Below are 18271 nucleotides of genomic sequence, written 5' to 3'. Positions count from 1 at the left end.
AGAGTTATTTGTGCTCTGACTTTCTTGAACTATGAAATGGGGGACGAATCATCCCATCGTGGGTGGTTTTCTTTAATCCACTCAATCAAGTTTAGACAGTCTTTCCAACGTTGATTTACTTGCAACTTTATCCTTGAAGCAAAGAGGGGTGGGGGAATGAAAGATTAAAAGATTGCTGGAAGGTTTTACTGCTTTAATATTTACAAAATATTTGAAGGTTGTCCAAAATTATAGGTTCTAGTGAAGAGGGAAAGGATTTCATCAAAAAACATAATATATATCTAGACAAACAAATGTGTATAAGAAAGGCAATTGGCAGAGACCCCAGGAAGCAGGAAGTATAATTGGGCACTGTTCTTACTTGGCTGTGAATTTTGCTGTGCCTCAGTTTCCCTGTACAAAAGGGAGTCCAGTCCTGCTGCTTTCTTTCTCCTGATACTTCAATTCCCACGTTTGTTTCTCAGAAGAGAAATACTCTTTCCTTCATTTCTGATTCAGTTTCTTTCGAGCTGACGTTGAGCTGTAACAAACAATTTCCTTTTGAGATAGAGAGGTCTCCATTGTAGTCAGGCTTAGCTCTGTTTTCTTCTTGCAGCCTCTCTGTTTGTGGAATGGGTGACAAGTTAGGAAACGTTAACAACACAAAATCTCCCCATCCGTTGAAAAAACCTGGGTGTCTTTTTTTCATGCCTCAGGCTTGGTGGCGATTTTTAAGGTATCATCAGTAAGACACTGTTTTGGATAGACTTGCCGAGTGACCCATAGTGCTATCTTATTGGAAAATCAAGTCATTTTCTAAAAGTTTTGTTTATGTTCATTCTATGTTTATTAGTCTTTCGCTTGCTTGTAAGTCTGCATACCACATGTGTGTTGCGCCTGCTGAGGTCAGAAGATGGTGTCAGATCTCTTGGAACTGGAATTATAGATTGTGGTTAGCTTTGATAGGCTTGCTGAGAACTGCACCTGTGTCCTCTGTAAGGATGATGCGAGTCCTTAACTGCTGAGCCCTCAAGTCACTTTTAAAGTGAACGGATGTGATAGTAGTGTGTTAAAATTTTGACTCAAGAATATTTGTGTCTCCTTTTGATATAAACAATCTAATGTTTTTTTTGGTTTTGTTTTGTTTTTTTTTAGTTGCAAGTTTTCCTAGGCTGAAGGACAGGGTTTTTGGGAGTCTGAGGGTAGCCCCAGCCTATAGCCAGATTCTGTGCATACATACAAACCAAAAGGCTGGCCCTGCTAGGAGACAAGGGAGGGACTGACAAGTATAACCCTGCCGAAGGAGGGCATGGTTAGGCCAAACTACCAGACAAGGCAATGAGATATTAAAGTGAAAATGAAGAGGAGGGCGGGCTCTGTGGTAGAGTGCTTGGCTGGCTTAGGAGAGGTTTTAGTTTCAAGCTCTAGTACCATAATAATAAGATGAATAACATCTTCCAAGCACCTTCATTCTCATTTCAACTTGTTAACAAAAGAGCTGGGCTTAAAACATACTTTTAAACATCAATAGAAATTGACCTCCCTCACAGTATTGATTTTTCAATACCTGGTTAGTGTTGGCTGGAATGGCACATACATAATCCCAAGCTTTGGGAGACTGAGGCAGGAGGATCAAGATCTTAAAGTTGACCTGAGCTACATAGCAAAGCCATGCCTCCAATTAATAATAGTCTTGGTCTGGAGAGATGGCTCAGCAGTTAAGAGCACTGACTGTACTTCCAGAGGTCCTGAGTTCAGTTCCCAGCAACCACATGGTGGCACAACCATCTGTAATGGGATCTGACACCCTCTTCTGGTGTGTCTGAAGACAGCAACAGTGTACTCATATAAAAAAAAATAAATCTTTAAAATATAATAGTTTTAACCTATCATAACATTATTATGATAGTAATGGTACCCTGCCTAGTAGTTCTTCAATGTCATACATTTTTTTAAACAGAACTTTCTTGCATTATTTATTTATTTGTTTAGTCTTGGAGCTAGTAAGACCGCTCAGTGTGTAAGAGTACTTGCTGCCAAGTCTGACTGAGTTCAATCCCTATGAGCCACATAGTGGAAAGAGAGAACTCGTGATATCAAATTGTTGACTGGCTTCCACACCTGTACCATGGCACAGAAGCACCCATGTGCACACACATGCACATGTGATAAATAAACACATGTTTCAGAAAAGGAAATATAAACAAAACAAGCCCCAAGAAGCATCTCCCCCCTACAGTCTGGCCCCTGTTTGTCTGTTTCCCATTATTCTCATAGTTGAAGACACAGGACAATGACCCGTTGCCTTGTATTTATTTGACTCCGTGGTCTGAAGTCAGATCCTAAAAGCAAAAGCCTAACATTCTGCGGGTGAGTTTCTTCCTGGAGAGGTTGCGTATGGTGATCTGTGAGACAGCACAGTGCAGACAGGGATGATGGAGATTGGCTTCAGCCACTTGCAAGATAGAAAAGCACTGCCTTAGGTGGCTTCTTAGCAATCAGTTCTCACAGTGATATCAGCTGTCACAGAGCCCCAGATCCTCCAGAGAACTGCAGTCTTCCCGCTAACATCTTTGTATGCAAACACACAGGATAGATTTCACTGTCCCCAGCCCAGCTATGAGCATGTGGGATTGTCCTGTTAGTGTTGAAGGACCTTCAGCCTATCTGCACAGAAGCATCATGCTTTTCTCAGATCAACTTCATAGGAGCTCTTCTTTCCTAACTTCTGCTATAGCCCCTTCCACCCACGTCGGCATCTCTACCTAGCTCTAATACGTTTTGTAACCTGCTCCAGAACTGACCTTTCCTCAACTCCAGAACATTCTGCGATCCCCACGTTCAAAACCAAGAAGTACTGGGTGGTTGTGGCAGCCCCCGTATGTAATCCCAGCACGTGGGAGATTGAGGCTGTGGGATCCAGAGTTGGGGACTGGCTTGCGGTTAGGGCAAGAGCCTGTACCAAAAGTAAACAAAACCACACTAGCACACCTTTAAGAGCTCAAATACCCCGTAATGGTCACAATCAGTGCACTTGGTCTGACATTCAGAAAGTGCTCTTCTGGTTAGTAACAGCTACCCAGCCCAACCTCAGGTTCTAACTCATAGCTCTCTGGCCCTTGCCTGTCTCCTAGGATAGGATGTTCTCCACCCAACTCTTGCCTATTGGTCAAACTCCACCTGACACCACACTTTGAAATCATACCTCCTTCTCAGGCCGTTGTGGTTTACAGTGATTTCTCCCCACCTCTAGACACATAGACCTTCTACTTCTTGAGGCCTCACATCCTGAGCTCACCCTCAAAACTGATGGAGGAGGAGTCCGTTCTTGATGCACAGAACAAACATCTTAGAGACCAACATGTCTCCCGAGACATGGAGAAAACCTGGCTAACAGGCCGGCCTCTGGATAAGCATCATTGATCTGTGGCTATTTCCCCCTCTGAGTTGCTCCCATCATTAGAAGCATTTGCTTTTGGGGGAAGGAAAATCCCTTTCATTCCATTCCAACCAGGTGAGAATCCAGTGTCTCTAGGGGAGGAGGTGGGGAATCCTCACGTTCTCAACCAATGAGACTTCCCCCTTAGTTATGTGCACCGAACTCATAAGCCCGCTCAACCTCAGCTTCACCGTGAAGTGTGAGAAATGCAAGTTCAGGAGCCTCAACCCAGACCAACTGAACTGGAGACAGGGTGGGGCCCAAGAGTCTGAATTTCAAGTTTCAAGAGTTCATTGTGTCTCCCAGAAAACAGCCGGCTGCTCTCGGCAGCTTTGCTTAATTAAAGGTGACTAGTGTCGTCAGACCACCTTTCTTCGGCTAAATCACCTCTTACGACCCTCTTCCAATGATTTTTTTTCCAGTCACGTGATCACCCACATTTGTGAAAAGTGGCCCACGTTTAGAGGGGGTTCCACATTCCTCCAGGCTCCAAGCAACCGCATGAAACCCGTGCTTTTAAAGCAGCCACTTGTGGTTTCTGTCTCAAACGCTGAGCCGGAAAGGGGTTTGTGGTTGTGCGACCCCGGCTGGGCCTGAGCGACAGTTCTGCACATGGGGGGGGGGGGGCTGGCAGAGGGGTGGGCGGATGACTGGCAGTTGTGTTTCTGAGTGTTGTTTGGAGGCTGTTTATCTTGCCCCTCCAGTCTTCGCACGAGCTCACCCTTAACCGTTTCATGTCAAGAAAGGGAAATCCTGTGTCTCGGAGACCAAAAGTCATAAGCAACTTTCGTTTTACACCCCTAAACCCGAAAAGCAGGCGCATGCGAGAGGGAGAGGGATGTGTGAGTGTATGAGGGTTGTCCCCGTGCAATCTCTCTAGAGGAAAAGGAACTGCAATGTTTGTCCCTCAGTCACTGAGCAACACCCAGGCGAACAGGGTGCCTGTGGTCTGCTGTGGTTTTTCTTGCTCTTCCCTGCGCTGGCTCACTTCCACCCTCCGAAAGCTCCGAGGCACCCTCCATCTGTGCAGATGGGCTCCAGCCGCAGGGGTCCAGGGTGCCTCTCATCCCCTTCCTCTCGCGGGAGGCGGGTCCTTGTAACCCGGCGCTGCGCGATGCGGCCAGTAGGGGTCGCTGCTCGGCGGCGGGCTCCCACCGCGGTGAATAACGGGGCCGGGCGGGAGGAGAAAGGAAACCTGCTGGGGGAGGCGGTGCGGCCCGGGCGGGCGGGCGAGCGAGCGAGCGAGCGAGCGAGGGAGGAGAGAGTTCACTTTTGCCCCGGTGTCAGCGAGAGGCGGCTGCCGCAGGCGCGGGCGAAGGAGCACCTAGGGAGCGGATCGGCCAGCTCCGAGAAGCCGGCCGAGGGCAACCAGAGGTGGGATCGGAGCGCGCCCGCGGGGCGCGGAGCCCGCGAGCCTGGCCAGCGAGGGAAACCACGGGGGGCGCGCCCGGGGTGGGCCCCCGGAGCAGCGCAGGATGCCGCACGAAGAGCTGCCGTCGCTGCAACGGCCCCGCTACGGCTGTGAGTCTTGGGGGGCTCTCGCTGATCTTGGGGGCGCCCCTCTCCTTGGGACGGCGTTGGGGAGGCCGAGGGGCTGGAGGGCGCGCTGCGGAGGGCAGCGGCTGGTAAAGTTGAGAAGTGGGGATTGCAAAGGAGCAGGGCGCGGATTTCCGTCCCTTTCTTCCAAATTCCTAATTGCAGCTTCCAGCTAAGTCCCTCCACCCCGCGAGCCTCAGCAGCTCTGGTGCAGACCTGGCTGTGGTTTAGGGGTATCAGGTGAGGAGCCCGCCTAGCTTTGGGCGCTGCCGGCTCGGGCCAGAGGGTGGCGTAGGGGATCCGATGCCTCCCACCCAAAAGGGGCGGAAAGTTTGTTTGCTGTGGCTACAGGTGGGCAGCGCAGCTCCTATGCCCGCGCGCTCTGCGAGAGGTGAAGGCACTTTCCTGGAATGGCAGGCTTCTCCTGCGAGCCTCTTTTGGGCCTCACCTGAGCAGCTAGAGGCCCTTCCAGCCAAAGCCTACAGGGACACGTACCGCCCCCAGCCACTTTCCCGGTGGCTCTCCCCGCCCCCGATCTCCTGAGCGGGAGGATTTCTGTGAGAACAGACTCCGAGCCCGGGAGCCGGTCTGATTGAAGGTGACGGTGTCGGTTACCCAGCCGCGGGCTGTCGGCGGCGGAAAGAGGTGGCTTTGACTAACAAGAGGGAGCCAGATTATCGCCAACCACGTGGCCCCGTGTGCAGAGTTCAGAGTCCTAAATATGCGCTAGGAAGTATTGCCTTTAAAACAAACAGAACGCTGGCTTCTTCTCCCGGGGTGGCTCTGTTGACAAACGCACTGCTGCGAACCATGGGTTAATCTTTTGCTTGGATTGGCCTTGGTAGATGAAGTGCCAGGTTTAGGCTAAGGTGGTGTTGACTGCAACTGGGTTAGTGTGTCCGTGTGGTTTGTGGTGTTTGGTAGGAGCACAGATGAAATCTTTGGAAGAGGCAATCTCTCTAAGTCATATTTCTCTCTCTCTCTCTCTCTCTCTCTCTCTCTCTCTCTCTCTCTCTCTCTCTCTCTCACACACACACACACACACACACACACACACACACCAGTCTTGGAATGGACTGTCAGAAGGTGAGAAGTTTGTTTTCTTGGGACAGCAAGGAGCGGGCTGCAGCTCCTGTAAAGTGAGGAGACTCATCAGAGACCCAGCATTTTGCATCCTGTACCAGTTTGCAGTTGGTAAACCACACAGAGGGCTCCCGGGGCCGGAGGAGGAGTCCTGTACTACTCATCTTGTGGTTGTAGCCCTTTCGTGTAACAAGCCCTTGGGACATAGGGAGGTTTCACTGTGTCGAGTTGGAAGTAGACTGTAAGGTCTGTACCTAGGTGAGCACGCATTACAAGATGGGTTGACATCACATGGTCTCCGTTATCCCTCCCTGGTGATGTACAGGGCAAAGAAGAGGAGTGTAGCCTAGGAATGCAGCATTTTCATTAGCCCCTTCATGAGCATCTGAGATGATGCCTAATTTTGATTGAATCAGCCTGTCGCTGCAGCGTGCCTTGAAAGTCTAATCAAGGAGGCATAGATCTTGCAAGCCTGAAGCTCGGTTTGCTGAATGAACCACATTCCTGAGAAACCCTCCTCTGATTTTCTGCATTGATCTGGAGTGGCAGGGTGGGGTGCTGTTGTTGCAGCCACTTAGCTTCCTTGGGCTTATCAAATGCTGTTCTTTATTGATTCAACATGGTTAAAATGAGGACTGTGTGCTTATGTGTTATCCACACCGTGAAATAGGAAACATTTAATGTAATCGTTAAATGAACATTTTAACAATGTTTTGATACCATATTCATATCTAGAATATGTTTACATGTTTTTGTTTGTTTTTTAATGAAGATATCTAGAGCTGGTAAGATGGCTCAGCCAGTGAAGATGCTTGCTGCCAAGCCTGGTGACCTGAGTTCAATTCCACATGGTGGAAGGAAAGAAATGACTTTTCCAACACCATATACACACACCACCTAGCAAGAATATACCTTGATGTTAATAGACACTACCGAATTCTTTGACTATTTACCCGGAAGTGCCCTGTTTGTTATGTGAGTTGTTGGTTTTCTGAGCCCTTTGTCAAGGCTGAACACTGTCAGGAAGGACAACAGGGTTGTCCTCACTTTATATCATAGGACCCCCCCTTCTCTGCTTACTGGTTTGGTAAGCAGGTGGGTTCGGGAAGCTCCCCAAGTCTTAAGAGAAAACACCAGGAGCTGCTTGTGCTGTTGTAAACTGTTGGAATAACAACCTCTCAGCAGTTCGAATTAGGCTGGTTTAACTCGTTTCAAGTGTGGGCTTTTCTGCTCTCTTCCCCCTTGAGCTGTTTTTTTACAGCCAGTAGTTCTTACCCAGTGCAGTGAAGTGAACCTGCCTCAGGCCTCCCTCCTCCCCTTCAGGGTAAGCATCTGTAAAACACCAGCTCCCTAAGTCATGCGTGAGGGTCAGTCAGCAGCCTCTCCAAGGTAGCTGCGAGCCTTCTCAGATTCCTGGTGGATTGCTGAGAGTGTCCAGATTTGGACACCGGTGGTACACTCAAGCAAAAACCAAATAGATCACTTTTCATTGAATTCCTGGTCTTGCGGTTCCCGCAGCCTGCGCTGTCATGTGATGTGATAGTAACACAAAATATGGAACTGTCATCTCAGCAATGCAGTGCTGAGATGACAGAAAGGAGGAAGAGGCGGGAGTCATATGTAGGGGAGCAGAAACATAGGCGTGGATACACACGTAAACAACACATATGCTTAGGTACACCTCACAGTTCACTTTGATGAGGTTGAAATGAATTATGATGTATTTGCCGAGTTATCTTTGAAAGCTCATGGCCACTATGATCAAAAGTGTTTACCCGATTAATTCCTCGAGAGTTAAAAAGGCCATCGAAAGCCCTCGTGCCTACCGTTCCCTCCTAACTAGCAATCCAATCATCGTGGAAGTCTCACTCTGGGTCACTACTGATTGTGTATATGGCAAGAATCATGGATTTCTCCTCTGGAAAACACAGGTCCTTCTCATGAGTTACACTGTAGAAACAGCAGTGACCAATGTTTCCTTGTTTGCTCCTGTTAGAAAGTGAAGCATAAAGCAGGTTTGGTGATACAGGCTTGTCATTCCAACACTCAAGGCCAAGGCGGGATGATCAAGACTCTTGAGGCCAGCTTGGGATGTCTGAGGAATTCAGGGCTAGTCTGAGCCACATAGCAAGATTAATTTAAAAAAAAAAAAAAAAAGAGTTCCACTGAAGGTTGGAGAGATAGCTAAGGCAGTAAAGTGCTTGTCTGGTTGATTTCAATCCCTGGAGCCCATGTCCAAATAGAGGAGGAGGGAGCGAAGGATGATGAGGAGGAGGAGGAGGAGAAAGTGGTGATGCGTGCTATGATCACAGTACCGGGGAGGCAGAGGAGGGTTGAAGCTCACGGGTGAACCAACCTTTCCTAATCAGAGAACCTCAGGTCCCAGTGAGATACCCTGTCTCAAAAACCAAACCAAAACAACAATAAAAACAAACCAAGGTGGATAAGTTCTACCTGAGAATGAATAGTATGGGCATAATAAACTCCCTCCCTCCATTCCCCGTGTGTGTGTGTGTGTGTGTGTGTGTGTGTGTGTATGTAAAGGCTTTAGCTGATAATTTGAATTTCTGAGTGGTGATGCCTTTCTCTGAAGTCTGAATGGTGTGGTTTCTAAGTCGTGTGGGAAATGGACCCCCGAGGGGTCAGTGCGGAGAAATGTGGGTCCTGAAATAACCAGCTCAGCTGTGTAAAAGGGCAGAGACTGTGGCTCTGTTCCATGAAACTCAGTTCTAACACGCTGTGCTCTCCTCCGAGAGGTGGGAGAATGTGCGTCGTGATGTCATGGGATGCTGTCTCCACAGACCGAAAGTCAAGCTAGCCTTTTGTGTTCCGTGGTCGAGCTCCTGAAGGTCAACCGCTACAGGGTTAATTTAGTGTGTTTTTAACTTTAATTACACTGGGTGAGCTTGTTTGGGAGAGTTTAAGCTTGTAATAGCAAGTTTGCTTTCAAAGTTCATGTTATTTTGGTATGTTAGCGAACCCTCTTTTCTCTAGGGGACTGTTGGCTTGCTGTTACTCCTTACTCACCTTCACTACAAGCTTCTTTTGTGTGCATGGTGCTGGGAACCAAACGCCAGGCCTCCTCTAAGCTAGCAAGCTCTGTGCCCCCAGCTCGCCATAAGCTTCAGAACAGCTTCCTTTGGTTCAAGTCTCCTAAGCAAACAGCATTAAGGCTTGCTCGGTCTTCATGGTAACCAAAGGAGAAGCAGAGGTTCGGAGGAGGGCAATTACTATGGGCAGTAGAATTAAGGTTTGTGACCTAACTACACTCGGGTGCTTTTTAAAATGCATTATTGCTTTCAGAGGGTCATTATTACTTTGCAGGGAATCGGGAGACAAATGGTATTGCTGACGCTCACAGAATCTGGAAAGCCATGATATCATGTTACCAAAACAGCTAGTTGGTTACAGGGGCAACTTGAAATAATGTGGCCAGACCCCATCCACACTTACCAAGGTGCCACACCTGAGTTTTGTGTGCCGGAGGAGAGGAGTGGCTTGGGGGTGGGGTGGGGTGAGGATACCCCTTCCTTCTGCCTCTTTCAGCTGTTGGTCATCATTTCATCTAAGTTCAGAAACCTATAGCCATTTGAACAGGGTGCTTTTAAAAATAGATACATTGTATTCTTTAAGGTGGATTTTAATGCTTTCTTTTCCCTACAAAGAAGCATAGGCAGTTCGTGGATTTATATTCACAGAGTACATTCAGGCTTGTCAAAGCATTCTGTGTATAGATAAAGACATTCTGTCAGGCTCTGGGGCCCTGAAGTGAAAGGAACGCTGGCTTTTCCATAATAATATAGTGTGGTACGCACCAGTGGCTCTAAATAGGATACTTTGTAAAATGCGTTTTATTACATATACCATCTTTCCCTTGAAGTCTGGGTTTGATGAGGAAAACTCACAGTGGGGTGGCTGGCTGACCAGTGAGCTGACACTCTTGGTTTCTTGCTCTAGTTTATCTTTCCTTCCTCAGAGGAAGCCTAGTGTGCCGGAAATGGCAAGAGCTCTAAAGTGGAATCGCTCTGGGTTGGAATTCTGACTTTCATTTCTCCCTGAGTGGCTTTGGTGTCTCCTCTAGCACTTTGAGAATGTGCATTAACCATAGAGCTGCTGACCTGATTTGTGTATGGCTCCTGGCTCACAGGGTAAACATATTGTTGTTATTTCAATTAATTGAGCATCTACTTCCTATGTAGAAATCATTGTGGGTGAAGGAAACACAGCTAGTTACAACTTAGAAGGAGACCTGGGGACTGGGGATGCATGCGGCTCAGCTAAGCATGCGTGATGCTACTTAGGCATTGGATCCCCAGCACGGCACAAAACCCGCAAGGTGGTGCATTCCTGTAATCCCTTCACCTGGAAGGTGAAGGCAGGAAGATCCGAAGTTCGAGGCCATCCTCAGCTACATTGTGAGTCTGAAGTCAGCCTGGGCTGCATGAGACCCTGTCAAAAAAAAAAAAAAAAAAAAAAAAAGCTGGGGGAATGGAGGAGGGGGAAAGGAGGCAAGCAATGAAAGGGCTTTGCTGAGTCTGCATTTGAACAAGACTTTCAGATAGGTCAGAGGCAAAGCTGAAAGGTATTCTGGTGTACTTGTTATGGAGATCAATACTTGCTAGGATTGATACTTATGTGGCTAGATGCTGAGGTGTAACAAAGTCATCGGAAGAGGACACATCATGGAGTCCCTTATACATAAGCAGTAAAAGTCAGTTTGTAGTATCTTCCTGGGCTTTGAGATGCTAAAACAAGTAAAAAAAAAAAAAAAAAAAAGAAAGAAAGAAAGTTTTTGAGTATGTAGCACTCTGGAAAGGGGAGTAGGTCGAGGCTAGGTATGGGGTTCATTGGGAGTGTGTGCACAAGGTACTCTGTTCAGACTGGTCCAGGGTCTTCTGGGTTTGGGGGTAGCTTGAGGATGGGCAGCATTGCTAGATGGCTGTGCTGAAGGTAAGTGGACTCTCTGAGAACCTGTAAGGGACACACACTGAGTGGGGTGTGGGTCTTGCTGGCTCAGTTATCAGGGATAAGGTTTCTTCCTCTTCTCATTTCCTCATTCCCTCCCTTACCTGTGGCCGTTTTCACCTCTCACATTCCATGGTGATCATGCTCTCTTGAGATTAACGACTCAGCCTAGTTGAGGAATGACTCAGTCCACATTTGTAGTTGGCTCCTCGATTGGGGGATGGGCTTCTCAATTGTTAAACTCTTATTAGCAAGAGACCCACAGGATTTACTAACTGCACCCTCCTTTAACTTTATAACCATGGATCGCTTCTTGGTCTTTGGCTAGGCTGAAGAGTCATTTTACAACCATGCATTGCACACGGCCTGTCTTTGACAGCATCGAGGTTCTCAAAGGACACTTGCTAGAACGGCAATAGTGGAACATCATTTGGGAACTTATAGAAAAGGCAGATGCCTGGCCTTAGCTGGCCTGAAGAGGTTCTGAGCCCTCTCCTCCCATTCCCCAAGGTTTAAGAATCCTTCCAAGTGATGCTGATGTCCTGAAACTCTGGAAGAGAGAAGCTATTTCCAATATTTCATTACCTTCTTCACCGTATTTGCAGGTTTTGTGGAGAAAGTGTGAACATATGCGCCTTACACAATACTTTTCTTTATTGCTTGTGTTTGACTTGAGCACACAGCTGTACCATGTCCCAACCTAGGCACTGGTTCCTGCATAGGCTTAATTTTATTGTAAGGACTTTGTCTTAGCATGGCTCTGAGTTTGCTTTGTGCTCCCCTGGGAAACAAATATGACCCAGAAGGGAAAACGATAGAAGTGAGGTTAGCTTGCCCAGGTAGCTGCAAGGAACGAGGCACTATTAGTCTGTGTATAATGGTTGGAATGAGGATGCTCTCCACAGGCTCATATAGTTGTACATGAGGATCCCAGATGGTGGTGCTGTTGGAGAAGCTGAGTAGGTGGACCTTGCTGGAGGAAGTCTGCCACTGGGAGCAGGTTTTGGTTGTTAATGACTTGAGCCGCTTCCCTTCATTCTGTTTCATACCTGTTCAAGGTGTGAGCTCTGTAGTTAGTCTAGATTCCACGCAGCCATTCCTCCTTCCCATGGTGAAGGACTTTTATCCCTCAGGCACCGTAAACCCAAAAAAATCCTTTCCTCCTCAAGTTGCTTTTGGTTCTGGTGATTTATCACAGCAATATAAAACAAGCCGAGACACGGGAAGGTTGGGTAAGCTGCAGAACCTCATCAGGAAGAGAGGCCCCAGTGCCTGCCAGTTTCAGGCTTCTAATCTTTAGGGTTTTTTGCACTTGGAGGGTGTATAGTGGACAGTAAGAATTAGCAAGTGTTTGCTTTTTCCTCTAGGTAACTCACAGTTTTCATTCATTTACTCAGTTTTAAGAATTTTTCAATGTTTGTAGAGATGATGTAGAAAGATGTAAGGATATTAAGTGTGCCCAGGCCTTTCGTACCTCGAAGCAGAATGACAGGTGTGTGTTCATTATGCAGTTGATGAAAAGTAGAAGGCATTTTTGTGATTTTAGCTTAATCACCTTTTTCTTTTCCTTTTCTTTCTTTCTTTCTTTCTTTCTTTCTTTCTTTCTTTCTTTCTTTCTTTTTAAGACAAGGTCTTACTGTGCAGGATGGGCTGGAGAGAAAACTTTGTTTTGTTTACTTTCTTTTGGAGACAGGCAGAGTCTTCCTGTGTAGCTCAAGGTGACCTAGAACGTAATATTCTCCTCCATCAGCTTCCTGAGGGCTGAATTAGAGATATGAACTTCTTAGCTTGACTGAGAAAGCTTTTTAATTGCTCTTTTTCTTTTTCTTTTTGTTTCTGCTGAAGGAAGACATTTTTTTGTCTACCGTTTTAAAGATGGAGTTGGGTGTGGTGGTTTATCCTATGATGCCCATTGTTGGGAGATTGAAGTCCAGCAATTGTCATGATTTTCTGTCTGGTCTGGTCATGTGGCTGAGTATGGTCAACACACACACACACACACACACACACACACACACATGGTTGCGGTCCATAGTACTAAGCAAAGGGTAAGGTGAACAGGAAGGGTGCAGAACCATCCTGGCCACAGCAGGGAGACTTCACCCCAAACTGAACCTAAATCAAGGGGACTGGAAGGCAAAGGCTGGAGCTTGGTGGTGGGGAGTGGGCTCAGCAGATGCATGAGAGTAGCTTAGTTCCTGATGATTTTTATTAGTTTTTATAGATTTTATTTATTAGTTCTCATATTTCATTGGCAATATGAGTTAACTTTTAAGGAATGCTAATAACGTAGTATTTCCTGTCGGCTCTTGATAAGTTAATTTGGTTTGTGTGTGATAATATATTTTAAACACTTAGGAATCTAGCTAGTACCCTGTACTTTGGCACCTGGAAGTTACTCAGTGAATGTAGTTATCACATGTTTAGCTCAGTATATACTTATTCTACTTTTTGTCTAAAGGAGATGCTTCTCTCCGTTATTTTGAAAGCAGACAATTCATCTGGACTCCAGGCTTGCTTTCTCCTGTAGAACCCAGGCAAGTTATTTCAGTTATTTTTATGTGTTCTCATTTGCAAAGTGTGGCTGGGAAAGCGCATTCTCAAGGGTTAAATGATATTTTTATGGCCTGTGTGTGGGGAATGGATGTCCCTAGGCTCATCCCTCTAAGGGTCGGTAGCCTGGTAGAACCCTTCACCCACCCTTACCTCACTGGTCCCTCCATCTCTCAGCCCTCTTTTCCTTTCAATCACAGTGTATGCACAGTCCTAGCTCCTTCTTTGGTCATTTCTAAGGACATCTAGTTCTGTCTATTAATTTGGGTGGGGGTCAAATTGATCCTTATAGGTGATCACTTAAGCTCCTGTATCCTATTAGTGTTAACAAATAAGGCTGGAAAGTGTTGGCCCGCTTTTGTTATTATCTTATTGGGTTCTTATACCTTTACTTCCCATCCTAATATTATTCCATCCTAATCCCTTCCAACCCCTAACACTTGGCAGGAGAAGAGGGTTAGATTGGAAAGGGGACATAGAGCTTTATGGGCTACTTCCTGCTGAGTAGGTTCGGCAGGTTCCAAGTCCTATCTTCATCAGCAGAATATTCAGTAGTCCAGAAAACCAACAATCCAGCAATAGCAAACAGCCACCACCCTCTTTGGATCGGCCCTGGCTACTCTACAGGCTCTGGAATTTATACTCCCTCCCCACCCCCACCAGTCCCCAGAATTAAACTGTCTGCAGCTGACAAAAATCGCAGTTCCCTAGAACAAGAGACAATCATAGTTAGTGGCTGGGAACAAACTGAAGGAACCCCATGTCCCACACTGGGATTAAAACATGAACACACTCACATACCATAAGTGGGGTTTTAAAGATACCAAAAACTCTCGCTACAGGAGAGGATCTGGGTTTCTCTGTTACAGGTTTTGTCCCCTCACAGTGATCTTGATGTTGTCACCAGCCTATCTGACATACTCATTTCATTCTGAAGTTATCGAGCCTTCTCCTGTCTCCCCTAGTCTTAGGATTAAGTTGGTTGCCACTGTTGCTGATTTGAAGGGTTTCTCGTGCCAGTTACGTGAGAAGGAACAACTGGAAATGCCCTGCTATTTTGTGCCTGGCTTCACTGTAGCCTTTGACTTTACTGCCAGGGCCAGCTGGCCTTTTGAGTGGCTGTCTTGTGGGAGGCTAGTGGGCAGGTGAGGAGGAAGAGGAGGAAGTACATTGGGTTCATTAGGCATCTTTCAGACTTCACTGCTTCCAGCGCTTTTGCCAAATTTTAGTTCACAGGCCCAGTGAAGCTGAACTGTGTGGTAACTGGGCTGTTGAAGAACCTTGGGGGCTGGGGCTCTGCAGCATAGCTCACGTTTTAACTGTGTGGGGCCCTGGGCTTGCTCCCCAGCACTGGTCCTTAAGAAATACAAGTCCTGATTGTCTAAATCATTAGACAAATACTGTCTAATGATTCATTCTTTCTCTTACCTTCTCCTTTCTACCTCTCCCCTTTGATTGTTTATTTATTTGGTAACTATTGTTGTTGTAATTATTTCTTCCAGTGAGTTTCAGTTCTGCTTCTTTTATATCGTTGTTACCATGACACCTGGCAAAGCTAACTTAACAGGAGGAAAGATTTATTTTGGCTCACTGGTTTCGGAGAATTGCAGCCCATCACGGCATAGAGGGCGTCCATGGAGCAATACAGCAGAAACATTGTCAGGGACTGTTTACATCACAGCAAGACCATGGAGCAGAGAGAGGCAAGCACGAGGTGCTAGCTGTAACTTTCAACCTAATGACCCACTTTTGTCAGACAAGCCCCATCTTTTAAAGGTTCTACAGTCTCTCCAAATAGCACCACCGTCTAGGGACCAGGGCTTACAATACAAGCTGGTATCTCAATGGGGAACACTTCAGATTCAAAGCAGACTTCTCAGAGAATCATTTAGCAACCCCCCACCACTCCCCACTCCCCCCCACTGTCTTCAGCCACACTCGGCAGATTCCTTAATGAGGAGTAGATGAGCTTCTCATTCTCTGCCTGAGCTTTGAGCTCACTGAGCTGGCTTTGCAAGGGTTGCACTGTGTGACTTGGCAAGGTGTCAGTCACACAGCTCCTCTTGCTACAACCTACACCCTGCTTCCTGGAGCCTGGCTGCCTATTCAACCCTTAGTAAGCTCGTCCAAGAAATGATAATTACAGAACCAATACAAACATGTACTTGCATTTACTAATGACTTGGATTCTGCAAGTGGAAAACGTTAATTTTAAGAAGCATTCATAAAGATACTTTTCCTTCCCTTTGCAAACCAGGTTCTTCCTTCAGCACTCATTTTGGGTAGAGTCTTGAGGCTTTTCGTCTCCTGCAAAGGGTTTGCTATTGTTAGTCTGACCTGGCCAGTAGTTTGTGCTTATATATTTGCCTCCCAGTGTGAGCTGCGGCTGTAAGTCAGTGAGGTGAACTCTGAGAAAGAAATGAAACTTCTAATGTGCTTTTACGTGGTAGTTTTGAAACCTCTGCAAATGTACCTTTGGTCAGTTAAGTAAGACAAAATCCAGTCACCAAACAAGGAATGTTCTATCTCACCTACGTTTGCATGATTTCTAGAAAGTTCTGTATAATTGTTTGAGATTGCCCTTTAGGAGTGGGACTGGGTACATCATTTGAACATTTTTTTCACTATGTATTACTTTAAAAAAAAAAGCAAATGTATATTTAAAAACCACTGTACCACATTGATTAAGCTGAGAATAACGTAAATAAAATAGAATAGTATAAAGTTGGTGAGGGTCAGAAGCCTGCTTTCTAGTCGATGCTGGTACCTAGGCAATGCCACCTGTCACTACACTTAGCTTTAGTCAAAAGGCAGCAAAACAATCACGTCAACTGTGTCTATGTGCTGAGATAATGGAGGGACTAAATATTTTCCCCTCTTCTCTAAATTTCTTATGTGTTTCTATAGTTAGAAAAGCTAAACTAGTTACTTTTTTGCTTCTCAAGGATTCTTTGGCTCCTCAAGCTCTACTTTGAGAAAAGTCAGAGCCCGTAGGCACGTTTAATGTTACTGGGAAGCTTCAGTGATAGTTCAGGTTTCCAGGCATGTTTGTGCATGCGTACGAATATGCTTATGAGAATGTGCGTGCGTGTGGGTGTGTGTGTGGGTGTGCCTATGTTTATGCATGCGCATATATGTGCTTGCATATGTGTGTGTATGAGAATGTGTATGTGTTTGTGGATGCATGTGTGTATGCCTACGCATATGTGTATGAGTGAGTGGTTGTGAGAGGCTGTCTGACAGGGTATTGGGGGCCCCAGGACTCTGTTGAGAGGCTGTGTGTGAAGTAGAGAGAATGAAGGTTTCATTCAAAGGCATAAGGACCAGCAAAGCAAACAGCAGTGGTGACAAAACTTGTAAAGAAATGTGTAGGGAGTTCATCTGCCAAAGATAATGAATCAAGTGGTATTTCCTGTGAATAAGGATCGCCGACAGAAATGCAGGCACTGCTCTCCTGGGTTAAAAGAAGAACGCTTCACAACCCGGAGAGAGGTGGGCCACTTGTTACCACCCTGCATTCAACACGGGATAAGAAGTGTCTTTGTGCCTTGGACTTTGCTCAGAGTTTGCAGATTAGGTATCTTTATGGGTCACCTGTGACCAAGGCCTAATATCAATGACAAGAAGCTTTTTAGTGTCTCCTGAGCAGACAGTGCCTTTGTCCCTGAAAAGGAGAGGGAAAACCACTGGTGAACAGCGAGTGCACGGGTAAAACAGGGTTGGCCGTTCCTGCTCGGCCCGTTGGGAGATGCCGTTGTGTACGAGGCACTGTGTTGTAACCCTGAGAAAGGTTGGAAGTGTCACCAACCTTGACTAGTGAAACATGAGGGGCCAAGGGCAGTGCTGGATGACACCGGGTATGACTTCTCTGAGCCTCTTCACCTCCGACGGGGCACGAGGCAAGGGAGAGTGCTCTGGAACTAGTTTCAGCCTGTCTGTGTGGTGGTGGGGGAAGACAAGTTAGCACTTCATTGATTAACTTGTTCTTGGGTCTTCACTGTGGTGTTGAAAAGAGCACGTTCTCTAATCATCTAATCATCAAAGGCAGTTCCAACTCTTGTTTTGTGACACACAATTTTCTGGGAATTGTATTTGAAATGAGCCCTTACTTTTCCTCCAGCTCGAAAGGCCAAAGTTTGGTTCTCTAAGTTTAACCCTTTCGGCCACCATCGTCTTTGCCCACTGGACAGTTTCTTTTACAGGAAGTGTGAATATTGAGCCTGGGAATTCATGCTAGGAATTTAAAACCTGGCAAGCCCTTCCCACGGGAGTTCTTTGACCTGGAGTAGTTGAAAAGTGTTTGATGAAGAAGTGGACATTGTATGAGACAGGGGACATCTCTGGTTTACACAGGAGGGGAGAGGAAGAAGCTTGGGGAGGCGATCTTTTGTTTTCTTTTCTGTTGGTAGAGACCTTTTTTTCCCTCCTTAAAATCAAGGTGAGATGTTCTTGGGAAGGTGGAGGAGGAGGTGTATAGGAAGCATGGGCAGCTGGAGGTAGAGAGATAGATATAGAGAGATAGAGAGAGATAGAGAGAGAGAGAGAGAGAGAGAGAGAGAGAGAGAGAGAGAGAGAGAGAGAGAGAGAGAGAGACGTAAAGTAAGGAGGGAACTATTTGGGGATAAGAGTGGTGGCAGTTGTGGGGAATGTGGGCATCAAACAAAGCAATATTACAATGATATGTGTATATAAAAACATAGTAAAATCTATTATTTT

General features: G+C 46.4%; 1 protein-coding gene across 1 annotated transcript in view; it reads left to right on the top strand.

Moving 5' to 3' along the window:
• Window positions 1-4812: 4812 nt before the first annotated feature.
• Window positions 4813-18271, top strand: part of IQGAP2 (IQ motif containing GTPase activating protein 2) — a 251374-nt gene continuing 237915 nt past the window's right edge. Inside the window, exon 1 of the mRNA XM_080925723.1 lies at window positions 4813-4939. Within this exon, the coding sequence (XP_080781849.1) occupies window positions 4894-4939 (46 nt within the window). The 5' untranslated portion in view covers window positions 4813-4893. The remainder of the gene's footprint in view (window positions 4940-18271) is intronic.

The sequence above is a fragment of the Micromys minutus genome, assembly GCF_963924665.1.
Source record: "Micromys minutus genome assembly, chromosome: 11".
NCBI classification, from domain to species: Eukaryota; Metazoa; Chordata; class Mammalia; order Rodentia; family Muridae; genus Micromys; species Micromys minutus.
The sequence above is the reverse complement of the archived record's forward strand: the minus strand, read 5'-3'. Positions and strand labels throughout refer to the sequence as shown.